The sequence below is a fragment of the Ammodytes marinus genome, assembly GCF_949987685.1.
Source record: "Ammodytes marinus genome assembly, chromosome: 2".
NCBI lineage: Eukaryota > Metazoa > Chordata > Actinopteri > Uranoscopiformes > Ammodytidae > Ammodytes > Ammodytes marinus.
In genome coordinates, this window is record NC_137231.1 from 6,561,732 (window position 1) to 6,576,443 (window position 14,712).

At 41.6% G+C, this 14,712-nt stretch overlaps 1 protein-coding gene across 1 annotated transcript in view; it reads right to left on the minus strand.

The window, feature by feature from the left end:
- Nucleotides 1-750: 750 nt before the first annotated feature.
- The window catches only part of nr6a1a (nuclear receptor subfamily 6, group A, member 1a), a gene marked incomplete at both ends in the record, with an annotated part of 112,561 nt that continues 98,599 nt past the window's right edge, over nt 751-14,712 (minus strand). The window contains 8 exons of the mRNA XM_080049670.1: nt 751-869; nt 1,598-1,750; nt 2,146-2,267; nt 4,975-5,229; nt 6,304-6,534; nt 7,751-7,914; nt 8,876-8,931; nt 10,495-10,725. Coding sequence (XP_079905796.1) covers nt 751-869; nt 1,598-1,750; nt 2,146-2,267; nt 4,975-5,229; nt 6,304-6,534; nt 7,751-7,914; nt 8,876-8,931; nt 10,495-10,725 — 1,331 coding nt within the window. The remainder of the gene's footprint in view (nt 870-1,597; nt 1,751-2,145; nt 2,268-4,974; nt 5,230-6,303; nt 6,535-7,750; nt 7,915-8,875; nt 8,932-10,494; nt 10,726-14,712) is intronic.

Genomic DNA, 14,712 nt, shown 5'->3' on the forward strand with positions numbered 1-14,712 from the left:
ACTAAAAACAGCAAACCTAGCTATTCTCCCCTTTCCCCTGCAATAAAGACTAATATCCCCAGTCTACGATTGTAAAAAATACCCGTATCCTCCTTTTTCTTTTCAACAAAAGATCCAACAACTTAAACTCATGGAATGTTAAATCGACAAGACTGCCTTCCATACAAGCAGCATGTCTAAAGAGTCCATGCAGATGAAGTAGCTACATTTTTGCTAAATCATTTTAGCGTTTTTCAGTGTAACGAAAAACACTGTTGTTCAATGTTTGATTTGATGCAGCTTCCTTTGAACATTCAGTCTGATTGAGGTGTGCCAAGGCATCCACAGGGATTTGGTTTTAGACTGGGCAACTCTTCATTTTAAACAGCAAGAAAAAGGTACCCGAAAAATAGCAACAACATCTTTTCCTGAGGTAGTCTCAAAACACCCGTCACACTTTTTTTTGTCTATCCGCCCCGTCCTGAATAAAATAAACTCTTTTAAAGTTCTAGCTCTAACAATAGCAACACTGACACATTGAGCAAACTGGATACACACTTGTAAACTCCAAAGACCAATGCATCTACGAGCATTTGTTTTGTACAGAAGCATGTGCACAGTGTAAATCAGCATACATTCAGCTCTGTCGTGTAATAAATATATAAAGAAAGAAAAAAAGTTACAAAAAACAAACTAGCTGCTTGTCACATTCATACGAGGGGAGACCGGTCCCTCGGCTTGTGGGTGCGGTGGGGGGGTGGTCTGGGGGCCCTAGTTCCCCGCGGCGGGCGACGGGACGCTCCTGTGACTGGTCAGGCTGGATTTGCAGGAGTGCAACACTGCTTTGAACAAGAGGGGCAGCTGCTCCAGAGGGACGTTCACCAACTTCCCTGCAAAACCACAATAACAACAATGCAACATTTTAGCTCCTGATTAGCTTAGTTTAGCTTAATCTAGATGTTGGATAAAACCAACATCAACTGAGTTGAAGGAAATGTTATTGTCAGATTTTTCCGATGCCGCCATTTTTCATTTTATAAATGAAAACACTTACATCTCTTAGATGGTTGTATAGGACAAATAAACAGACGCAGTCAGACAAGGTTTAGTCAAATAAACACCTAATTGACCAATTTGAACTGTTCATTTATACTAGAATGACGGATGGGTTCAGCTCAAGAGGTTATCCCTAATACAAAATTTGACTATAAAGAAGACAAATTAAATTTGGAAGCAAATTAAACTTGGCCAGTGCTTTGAAGAAGAAAACATTTTCAGGCCGTGTCTTGCCTTAATGGACATTTGAATCTGACAAATCATAATCACACTCAATACTAGGATTTTCTCTTTAACAGAAATACTGTTTTCATTTCATAATTAGTTTCAATCGTCGGAAATCGTCGTTTGTTGTTATGTTTTTCTCATTGTTGAAAAGCTGTACATTTAACTTAATTTAACAACTAAGAGGATTAGCATTCTTACTAGTATTTAAAAACAAGAATACATGTCTACAGCTACCAGCATCCAACGGCAGAAGTGTTCATTTACACCACATAATAGACATATTCCACGTGTTGTATGGGCCTGTTGTGCCCATTCAGTACTGTGGAGGCCTTACCTGCGATGCATCGGATCTCCGGCAGACACATCATGATCTCGGGGAAGCGTTTGGGCTGGTGTGCGTACTTGTACTCGGTGTAGTCCTGACACACATACCAGTAGCGCTTGTTCAACTGCTCCAGCTGGGAAACGTTGGACAGTCCTCTGATATCTACACACACACACACACACACACACACACACACACACACAAGATGGTTTCTTTTTCATATACACAATAATTACAGCAGCAGTATTTGGCAATGAAAATCTCAAGTCCAAGGCTCCTCTCAAAAATGCAATATATAGAAGAAGAAAAAACATAGCTGAAGAGAGCAACACCTGAGACACAAATGAACACATATGTAGTACAAGGACAGAGTGCAGATATAGAAATATGAAGTACATTTAGAATGCATAATTAAACTAAATGTAGATTAAATATAATACTGTACATGGAAATAATAACTAGTGAAATAGCATACTGTTCATGTAAAATAATGATGTTAAATATAACTTTAAAAATGTAAAGCGATATGTACAGAGGAGTGTTGCTTGTTACTGTACCTTGGTTGAGGAAGTTGATGGCTTTCATACAGGCGTACTCCTCGTTACTGATCTTCAGCTGGTGGAACTTGCGAAACAGATAGATCAACCTCTCCATCACCTCCATGCCGTCCTCACTGAAGCTAAGGACACACACACACACACGGGTCAATTATGCTGGGAAAAAGATTCAGCGCTTATGAATGTACATAATATAATAAACTAAATAATTCCCAGTGGATATGGGGGAATTTTTTTTATGTTTCCGCATGGCAATGGCAGTCATTCCCTCACAATTTTTCTTGACATTTCTCAACTAAAACTTTATAGACGTGTATTTTCAGCCGCCTAAGCTGTAACATGCTACTACACTTGTTAGGCATGTATTCCCAAAGTTGAATGATGATAGGACTTTCTAGAGACATGAGTATCGTAGGCCACTGAGGCTGTGTAAATAATTTGGTGTTGATCATGTTAAAATTGAAAAAGAAAAATATTTTCAGTTAAAGCTACTACGAGTAAGTCGGCACGTTGGCGACACCTTTGAACAAAAGCGGTAGTATTATTACGACGCCAGCTGTCGTGAAGCTGTTTTGTAGCTCGTGCAGGGAGTGCAGGATTCAAATAATCAGGAAGCAATATGGTGCGTGTCCGTGTGTTGAAAGTGTGAGGGCACCGGACTCTTTTCGGCTCCGTGAGTCTATGGGTGACACAGCATCAACTAATGCCAGTAAGTGCTAAACACACCTGATTGCAATGAGTTGATGCAGTGTCACCTCTCACGGAGCTGAACGAGTCCGTGTCCCCACACAAAGCGAATGAACGAGAGATGGCAGTTAGTATGGATCATGATGAGCTAATGTGTTTATGTTGTAAATAAATAATGACTATTTCCGATGAATAATGGTCATCTGATGATGCTGGTGAGGCAAAGTAAACTTTGTTTTAGTAGGCTACCGCTCATTCATTTAGGAGTAAACACTGCAGTCTAGTTTCGCTGCATGAAATTGTGTATACGTTGCTTGGCAACGCCCTCCCGCCCGACTATCACTCTCACTTTTAGCTTTTCTTCATTGCATTTTCTTTTTTGGTTCAGCCCCGTTATCAGTCATTATGACGACAAACAACTGTCTCAAACAAGGCTCCCGCTCCCCTTCCCTCACCAGGAGGGATAGGCTTCTCAATTCACGTTCCTGCGCCACACTGAAATCTGTGACCAATACGGATATGTGACCATAGAGCATGCACGCGTGAACCGAAAATCGGACTGGGTGTACGACCAGATCAAATGCAGCAATAAAAACTATATAAAAACGTCTTTCTTTGCACTGATGGTCTCGTTTGCTGTTAAAGGTAATTTATGATTATGAGAGGAAACATGAGGCTGTTTAAAAGATATTTAAATGTTACTCGTAGCCGCTTTAATGCCAATGAGAAAAAAAAATCAATCATGGTGTACATTAATGAGGGGTTTTTTCGTAGAATACCTTTACCTGGAACTTTGTGAGAAACTTTTGGAACAAAACGAGGGAGGCAACAAGTCAGATCCTTCATGGAAGTTAATGATCCCACAGCTTTCTGAAGCTGAAGTTAGAAAAAGATTCCCCAAGCTTAATACCACTAATCAAAGCTTATCAGGTCTTCCTGGCTCTAACACACACACACACACACACTTCACAATCTCTGTCATAAAACTGTAGCTTGGCCTACTGTAAATCAGGTATTCACAACTTAAACTACAGGCAAATTGAGCGAAGCGGCAGAACAGCGCAGTATATTAAGAGAGTGTGTGTCATAAGGTTAGATAATTCGGCCCTGATTTACACCCTGAGAACCCCACCCCTCACCCCCCACCACACACACACACATCCTATTCTAACCCAGCCCGGGACCTGTGTGTGTATTTCAACATGCCAGCAGACGGTGCTAGCCACAGCTCTGTCCTGAGGAGGCCTCCCGTTCACACACCGCTTCACTGGCCCAGGTCCAACAACAATATCCCCCCCACATTTAATTCCTGATATCCACCTTTCTTCTCAGTGAAATATTAGGCATTTTTCAAACACCGGAGATCTTTGTCTATTTTCGCTTCCATAAAATGTCTTCTTTCATACTAATATTAATCAAAGCTACATTAAAGTGTTTATTTGACTAAACCTTGTATGTTTTCGTCTGTATATTTCTCCCATAAAACCATCTTTAAACGGCTATTATTTCATCATTCCTCTGAATAAGGAATCGCCACTTCTAAAGCACTTCCATCCACTAAACTTTCCATCATCAGTCGTAGCAATATTCTGAAGGTTATTACATTACGATTTGTTCACGTGTTGTTATTTGTCTGATTCATTTTCTTCTTAGAGACATGCCAAAAAAGACATTTGAAGACCTGTACATAGTATTTTGTGATTAGTAAATGAACCACGCTCTAACCACTACACCACAAGAGCCCACCTGATTCTGCCAACAGTTTTCAATCATATCTGTCAAGCACTCGGTAACTTTGTTTTTGAAGCTGCTATACAATTAAAAAAATACTTTCACCCATACGGAACTATTAGAATATAATGAATGAGTTTTTCTTCCCCTCAGTAGTTCCTCAGTCTTCCCTTGGCCCAGTTGTCCTGTTAATCCTAACCCTACATTTTTACTAGTGTGATGTCACACTAGTAAAATGTAGGGTTAGACAGTGAGACCATAAAACACTCTTTCTGCCTTTTCTCAGGCTAAGATGAACCAATTTCAAAAATGTTTGCACATTTATACTACATAGGAGTTACACCTTTATATTACCACCAGTGAAGTAGGTTTTTAAAGATGATTGAGTATGTGTCTGTCTGTACAACTCACCCCTGCAGTTCGTCGTCAGAGGGCGTGTACTTGGCAGTGATGTTGGCCAGGTCTCCAAAGATCTGGGCGCTGTAGATGGTGAGGCAGGAGAGCAGGATGAGCTCCTGCCAGGTGGAGCTCAGCAGACAGGTGTAGTCCTCGATGGACAGCTCACAGAAGAACGGAAGCTTCTTGATCCACGAGATCTGACGGAACAGCAGCTCGTCAGCCAGGCGACACAGCAGGGCAAACAGCTCCACCTGGGTCACCTTGTACCTGGGGGGGCACGCACACACACACACACACACACACGTTAAGATTAGACCCAATATATTGTTTTTCAATCACTCGTCATCTAGTCAATGTTGAGACTTTTTCTATATACCGTAATTTTCAGACTATAAGCCGCGACTTTTTCCGACCCTGTTATTACACAGCACAGTATATGTTCTGTAGCTAGTAGCTACGATTGCACTAAATGGTAACACTTGAATATGTTATGCAAATATGCAACTTGTTTGTTGAAATGTTAATAAATGGGACGACAATCCCCTCTGTGCACGAACTCTTACATATGGTAATTCAACATTAAAACACCTGCGGCTTATAGTCCAGTGCGGCTTATAGTGCGGAAATTACGGTATATTTATTCAAGCATTTTTGATGAAAGTTGTAATACATTTTTTTACAAAATGTTTTAATGTAAGTAATCAACTGGCCAAAGTTTCATGGCAATATTTAGTTAAAGATGTAACTCTATTCACTTGCAGTGTTCGCCTTTTGGCTTGTTATGTAAAACCACATCTAATTAGGATGACCCAACATGGTGCAATGTGTTTGATCACATATTCAACACTATAGTGACCTTCTCCACATAGTTTCATAGTAAATTCACATTTTTTGTATCTTATTATGAAGATGTAAATGGAGCCCAATCTGCAGTCTGTTCAGCCTTCAGATCTTTTCTTCTAAATTCTACGTGGGCTGAGTCACCGATAGAGACAAAATACCAACCGGCAGGCTGAATTCTAAATTCCTTTAGGGCTACAGTTAGCAGAAACATTTAGCAGAATTTAATTATATAGTCAAAGTCAATGTCAAATTTATTTCTATAGCACATCAGTTGACCAAAATGTGCTGTACAAAATACAATACAAAACAACATATAAGACACATGAAAATAAAAATTAAAAAAACATTTGTCAAAAGCTCAACTTGTGTTAAAGGCCAATGCAAAAAAGTGAGTCTTCAGTTGCATAGTCAACCTACAGCTTCCTATCAGCTTACTGTTAAAGCACATGGTCTATGGTGTACCTTACAGCATGGGTAAGTGTGTATGTAGCGTCTCACCCGTCTTCTATGAGCATAGGGGTGGCCAGAGGAGCCAGGTCCTCAGCAGCCACCAGCTGTAGCACCAGAGGGTGTGACTGAGGGTAGAGGCCTCGGGGCTGTGGGGCCAGAAGTCCGGACTGGGCCGCGTAGCTGAAGAGGTGGGGCAGCAGCTGGTAGTGTGTGGACATGGAGGTGTTGATGTACTGGTCCCTGAGTGCCGCTGTGTAGCCATTCATCTCCACAGAGCGACTGGGAAAAACACAAAAAGGCTCAAATTTCACACTTGGTCATACAGGTGACGTATATAATATAAACCCTGCATTCCAATACCTGTTATTTAGTATGGTAGAAAAAATTTAGGATGTCCTCATTCTTGTAATCAAATGCAGCATGCTTAAAAATATCCCTGCGCCTACTACATCCGGTCCAGATTTTTATTGTTGAAATAAAGATTCTATTTTGGAAGTTCTGACCCACAGTCCACTGTGCACCAGAAGTAACATCACATCGACGGAGCCATCGTATGAAAGTATATGGCAGGGGACCTGTGATATGTTTTCATATGGAGGCTCCGACAGTATTATACCCATTCTGTCATCATCATCATCTTCAAACACTTAAACCCGTTCTGTGTGTCAGTAATGCATTGTACTGTTGTACCGGGCCTGCCATTAATGCCCAGCCTCCTGGACTTCTTTTCTGAGCCTTTTACCTTTGAGTGGGACTTTCTGGAACATCTCGTCTTATTAATACACACATGTACATTCATACATTGTTCTTTTCTTTGTATTTAGTGAGTGCTGTCTGCCATTTTTTCCTTCCTTTGTTTGGTTTTCTATTCTTATTATGTCCTTGTTCTATGTCCTTGTCTTTATATTGTTATGTTGAAAAATGACAGAACTAAAATGTACAAATTAAAATAACATCATTATCTTTCACTCTCACCGAGGGAAGCATTGCTGGAGCTAAGTTCTCTTTTATAAAAAAATAAAAAATAAAAAAGACTCGTAGACAAAATGTTGCATTCTGTACCTGCATACCAAGCCCTGCAGTGAACTGCGCCCGCCATTCGGCACTTGTTGTTCATTTCTGCACAGATCTCTTTGCTTGATAAAAACAAGTATTCCTGTGAATGTCTACGAGGCCTGTGTGGAGATAACCCCCCCGCCCCCCCTGATGTTTAGACAAAAAAAAACTAAAATAAGCGCCTGTCATAGACAATATTTGTCCTTGAGAAGGGCCTAGATAGACAATGCACTCGTCTCCATTGCAAGATAAGCAGATAAGTGCAGCAAGTTATTTTTTTCTTTCTTTTTTTTTTTGCCATCATGGCCAAAGCCAGAGTTATAATATTCAGGGCATTCTTCAAGCTGATGAATACCTTAACTAGAGTCTGGGGTTGATACTGTCAGGGCCGACTCATTAACTCAATGGGTTTAGCACATGGAGATGAAGGGAGACTCACTTGGATGACAGAGTGGAGGCAGGCGACGGCTGGTTGCCCTCCGAGGCTCCATTGCTAGGGGAGCTGTGGTCGCTGTCCCCGTTGTTGCCCCCCCAGGTGTGCTCTGGGGCATCCTCTTTGAACTCCTGCCCTGACATGATGCGCTCAATCTCCTCCTCTGTGATCTACACACACACACACACACACACACACACACACACACACACAGAGAGATAAATACATGTGGAGGGATATGCGTGTCTCGGTTTAATAATTGATAAGCATTAAATGGCATCTTTTCACAGAAAGTGTTGAGGAGCAAGGACGCAATCGCCCAATGAAAATGGGGCGCTAAGACAAAGAAAAGGGAGGACAGGAAGGTGTGTGTGTTTGTGTGTTTGTATCAGAGACAGAGACACACACACACACACACACACACACACACACACACACACACCTTCCTGTGACGGTGTCAACTAAAATAATAGAATCCATGCCGGCAGTAGAACACAGACAAAAAGCAGGTTTTGAAAGGCTTTAGTGCCTGCTGAGAAACATGGCGTCTTGTATCCGTGGCTCGGGGTCTGTTCACTTTTCTTCTTCTTCTATCTATTCAACAGCGCCTACACTGAAACGGCAATTCAGTCCATTTTAACGACAGAGAGGTCCTCCTTTTCATTAGGGGTTTTAGAAATAAAGCCGGGCTCTTAATGGAAGCAGGGAAGCACTTGGGCTTTTTATTTATTTTTATGACTGGATTGAATTGAGCTGGAATGAATTGACCACACATCCCCTCTCAGTGTTACTTAGCCTTGTGTCACACTTTTCCCTCAACATTTGTTCTCTGGTCAGCGTGAATAGGGAATAATAAACTGAGACTTAGTGATTATACCATACAACAGGGTCAGGGGCTAACTCTCATTACATGCTTCAGCAGTATCCCTACAGCTTATATTATACGCATTACAGCACTCCAACCTAGTGTTATTAAAGTGAATGGTTTGCACTCTGCTAAGCATTCATGGTGAGTGAGTGAACTCTGAGGCAGGGCATTATTAACTTGTACATGGAGGGGTCAGACTCAGTGAATGTCTTCCAAAACATATATAGTGAACATGTAGTCAGTGTTTTTTTTTTTTTTTTTACCTGAACAGGCCCGATGCTTTTGTTCCTCCCTCCGGGCATGCCATCCTCCCTGATTGCTACAAGACAAAATAAAGAGAAAGAAAAAGCAATGTTAATCTATTGGGTCCATGCACAGAGAAGTATCATAGCTCTACCTAGTGGCTGCAACAAAACGGCTTAGTACTTTGTTTCCATATGGTTCATTTTCCATGTGGTGATTTTCCTCTTTCCTCCTCCACTTTTGACAAAACTTTTTCTCTTTCTGTTGGCAGAGGGTCACATCTTTAACTTATGGATATCATCATGAAACTTTGCTAGTATGAGCATACGAGTATGACCTACATTAAGATATTTTTCACATTTTTTGTATTATGATTTTTTATTTTTTTTTAATATTAAAATAAATGTGTTACTACAAAACAGATTTTGGATACAGCCTTTTTTCATTTTATAAATCAGAAAATAATAAGTACGGGTCTAAAAAAAAGAACGAAAAAAATGATTTTTAGCAGGTTTTTAAGAAGAAAATGTGTCATAAATCAGACAATTAATAACATATGAATAAATCGTTCATTACGAACCTTCAGAATAGTGCTAAGGATGATGGAAAGTTTAGTTTGTGTCAATGCTTTAGAAGCGGACAGTATTTAGCCTCATACCACTCATATGGTATAAAGCTTAAAGGCTCACTTTTGCTTTTCGTCCACTAGGGGGCAGCTTCTACTAGCCCTCTGCATGAGCACTATGGTCCTTCTGAAGTGCTTGATGTAACACACACACACACACACACACACACACTCCACTGACAGTAAGCGCACTGCAGTGTGTGTGTCTGTGTGTTACATTAAGCACTTCAGAAGAACTATAAGTACAAAGAGATGTATTGCAGCCTTCAGCAGGACTTTGAGAGCAGGTTGGAGCCCATTTAACACTAAAACATTTTATTACAGAACATTCAGAGATGTGATATATTGTGTGGAATAATGGTTACACTTAATTCAACTGGATTGAGCCACCTGTAGCACGCAGAGGAGTTAGGACAAAACACATTCAAGGTTAGGGTTCAGGTGTCGAGAATCCACTAATGGCCATTCATTGTAAAGGAGTTTTTATTATAAAACCTATGTGTTTTCATGGAAATGTTTATTAAAAAAAATACTCACACATTAAAAATATATTTAATTTAAGTGCAGTGTGTAATAAAGCCTGTTTTGGCATCTAGTGGTGAACGTTCTAGATGCCAACACTCCCTTGCTAACCCCTACCCATTGGGAGGATCTAAAGAAGCTATGGTGGCCTTCAAGTACAAGAAGTTAGTTACTATGGCATTAAGATGGCATCATCCACCACTGCCCCAAGTCTTTACACAATATCAAGTGATGAGGTGAAGATGTATTTATGAGTATTTCTTCTTTGTCTCCTAACAGGTGCATTTCCCCAGGAAACCCACTATATATAAAAAAGGCCGTTACGTTTGTCCGTTCGGGGGGCAAGATGGCGGCGCACCCCACCGCTTTACTATTTCACTTAGTAGATGTTTAGGCTCATGTTATGGTAATACAAATAACTGATTTTCATACAATTACTTAGAAAAAAAAATAAAGTTTTTAAATGTAAACGCTGTGGCGCGCACACTTTACCTTTGCGGTTCATCCCCATTTGCAGACACTTGAGCAGGCGGCAGTACTGGCAGCGGTTGCGTTGCTTGCGCGACATCTCGCAGTTCTTGTCGCGGCTGCAGCGGTAGACGCGCTTGTTGCAGATGCTGCGCTTGAAGAAGCCCTTGCAGCCCTCGCAGGAGATAATGCCATAGTGCAGGCCTGTGGCACGGTCCCCACAGATAAGGCAGGTACGCTGGTCAGCTGGATCATCTGGAGGAGAGAGAGAGGCCTTTAGAACCAGTTCTAAGAGGGATGTAACAATACACGTATTCGAGACCGAACCGTCAAAACAGTTACTGTACTTTGCTGCGGTTCCGGAGGTGAACCGCAATGCGTCAATATGGCGTTAATGGCATTAAGATGGTGTAAAGATGCCGTAATGTACAGGCTTGTTTTGATCGTGGTGCGAAACTTGCACCATTATACGAGAAGTGTTTTATTAGTTGGAGAATTTGCAGCAGTATTTTTTATGTATTTTTTATACATTTTATTTGTATGTTTCGTTTCATTTTAAACACATTATACATAACAAATGTGTCACTGTTATTGTTTACCTAATTAAACTCAAGTTCCCTAAAAAACTATTTAACTGAGAACTTGACTTCAAAACTGAGGTATACCGAACAGTGACTTTTGTGTACAGCTGCACCCCTAATTTTCCACCCACTAATTCATGCACATGTGTGGGGGGGGAACCTTGCTGAAGGCACACGTTTTTAATTGAGATCATGGGGGCGGTTGGAGCTTAAGCACTAGGCAAGGCACTGGCTAATCCAAAAAGATACTTAAGCTCTAACACTCATGATGTGAAAGTGGAGGTGTAACAGGCAGCAGTAGGGGAGTGGAGAGACGTCTTGTGCATGTTTTATTCAGCAAGCTGAAAACCACACCGCTGATTTGTTTACAGGCTCTCCTTTCAATTGCATGAAGAACCTCTGAGACCTAGTATTACTTAAATGTTAAGTCAAACTGTCCTCCATCAAAGAATGTGTGAGTGTGCTTACAAATCAGATCCACCCATCCAGCATGTAACTTGTTGGTCACTTATGTATGTGTAATCTACCAGGAGCGGTCCATAGCAGCCTCTCTTTGGATGTACCACACAACCATTTCAAAAAGGTGGAGTCAGCGGTTCTGGAGAACTCTTGTTGTTGAGACAGGAATAAGGGGACGACGGTAATTTGGAACACATGTGAGGGGGGTATTTAGGGGCTCGGGCCAGGAGGAGGAAGTGGCTGGGAACTTGCTGACTGTGAAAAAAATTCAAAAGACATTTAGACGGCAATAAAAAAATAAAAAAATAAATGGGCCCGAGTATTACACTTGAAATGAATGTGGATGTACAGGAGAACATAAGTGTGACAGGGTGTGTGTGTGTGGGGGGGGGGACGGGGTCAAAGAGATGAGGCTTCCCTCTGAAGATGCTTCCCTAATCATAAAGGTGTGCACTCAAGACTGTAAAGAAAAGCAATGGGAGAAAGCTGTTGAAAAACATTCTCTTAATCCCCCATCTACCTCCAGGGCCACATACATACTGCACACACTCAAACTCACTCAGATATAAGTAGGAGGCGCATTCCCTGCTGTCCAAGGCGTTAAGCTTTACATCTCTCTCACACACACACACATACACACGCACTTCTATCTTTGTGAGGACACTCATCGACACCATGCATTCCCTAGCCCTTAACCCTAACCCTATCAATCAACACTAAAATGCCTGACCCTTACACCAACCCTAACCTAAACCTTATTCTAACATAAACCTTATAAACAAGCCTTAACCCTCAAAATAGCCATTTAAAGAAGTCAGGACCAGGCTAAATGTCCCCACTTTCCGGAAATGTCCTCACTCCGATGGTTAAAGCTCAAAGTGGTCCCCACAAAGATACCTGTACAAGTACACACACACACACACACACACACACCACCACTACTACTACTACCCCACCCCCTTTGCTTACAGCTGTAGAGAGAGAGAGAGAGAGAGATAGAGCAGATGGTTTGGGCTCCATGGTTACAGAGAATGGCCAGGCTGAAGCAGGAATGTGGCCTGCTGCTGATCTGTATCTCAACCCTGACTGGGATCAAACATATCGGGACGAGACAGGGCTGATAGGATATGTTAATGTGTGTGATAGGAGGGAGGCGCTTTCACTGGTGGACTACAGGCAGAGAAGGACCCTGAAACACCAAATACACACCAAATAGTATAGGGCTACAAGATAAAAAAAATCTGCTAAAAACATCTGTAGCCATACAAGCTCTGTGTGAAGTGTCTGAAAGAACTACAGCAGGGTGTGGTGGGCTTTGTGGGCCAGGCAATGGGTGATTCTACCAAAAACCACATGGAACCAAAGCCAAACAATTATAAATAAGCCTGGACGTAACAACAACCAGCAAAGATATCAAGCTTCTTGGGGTAGATATAAGACATGAAAAAGAACCAGGTGCTTCAGGTTCTGCTACTTGAATACATGTGTGAAAGGTTGTATTTTCTTTATATCAACTACATTATTTTTATTCATTTTTTCTAAAGACTGCATATCAGGCACAATGTTCATCAGGTCACATATTATGCGGTGTCAGCCTCCTATAGGTCTGAAGACTACAACTTTGAAATGTATAGAAACTTTGGGTTGGGCAGTTAAAACCTCTGCAATCATCTCTCCCCTGCCTGAGGCTTCATGACCAGTCAAGTTGCACTGTGGGAAATGTAGGAAGGAAACAAAAGAAGAATGCGTGGAATGCAACATGTCTCAATTCTGGCCCTTTTTTTAAACAGTCCATCGGTCAGCTTTTAACATAATGCTGGTGTTATTACAAGATTTGGTAGAAATATTTTGATGTCTTTTCACAAAACGCGTCGTTACAAACCCTTTTCTATTCTTAACAATACCCACTTACAACTAACAAGCTAACAGTTGCTACAAAGCTTGTTAACTGTCAAACCGTTTTGTAGCATAGCAACTAGTACTAGTATTACTTTTGAGCTCTTTATTTCTTGAGAGAAAGGAACAGCTTTCTGAGCTGACACTGGCAGATATCTGATCACAGGCGGAAGAGGAAGCATAATCCCTGGTTATTAGTTGTAATGTTGCACTAAAGAAAAGGCTGTGGTCACGACAGACACGGGGGGCTATGCTGTGTGGACAGCAGCGTGTGTGCTTTCATACGGAGCGTGTGCACGTGCTCCACGTCTCCAACAGAGAGCCAAGCAGACATGAAAGGCTCCCAACAGGTTAATGCTTCCGGGCTGAGCCTGGAGAGATTAACCCCGGACATCTGATTAATGTAGCACTGGGTGTGTGGAAGGCAACACACTGCTCTACAACACACAGGCAGGACCTTTACCCTCCTAAGGGATTCTGTGGCTCGGAAAGCCAATAATGAGGCAAGACGAGCTGGTCGGCTAGCGTGGCTCAATGTGTAAACAACAAGGCAGCGACTGATTGAGCTTTCTAGAACTGCTGCTGCATCTCTGTTCATTTAACAGAGGGAAAATGTACTGCACGTGTTACTCCAATAAGGTTATATACTGCATGCAGACATTAAGCACTGGTCAATTTTGAGATTTTTGTGTATTTTGCTTCCATAACATGTCTTCTTCCATACTAAAGTACAGATAAATGCCAGGACACACCGGCCCGATAATCGCCGTCGTAGAGTCGGAAGGGGGCGGGGACACGAATCTGTTTGGTGTGTGCCGTGAAATCGGTCGTAGTAGATGTCGTCGGGCTTCTTTTGAGCCGGCGGCGGGCAGTCTTTCAGTTGGAGCAATTTGATTTGTGGAGGGCTAGCGAATCAGTGAAGCCCGGAAGTAAGGCGGGTAGCACAAACAGCTAACAACAGTTAGCCATCGTTTTAATGTGTTTGTTTGTTTCGTTCAGCGAGTACTCACATGCATCAACCCTTGTTGATTGCTTGACACCATGCTCAACAAACACTCTCTGCTAAAAATGGTGCTCTTTATGGTCCATAGATATAAATACGTATTTCTATCTATGTTTATGGTCTAGAGCAGGGGTCACCAACCTTTTTGAACCTGAGGGCTACTTCATGGGTACTGAGTCATACGAAGGGCACCCAGTTTGATACACTCTTCTGAAATAACAAATTTGCTCAGTTTGCCTTTAGTTATATATTATTATTAATGATTAATGATATTCATCTATGTGAAGCCACTGATCATGTTAA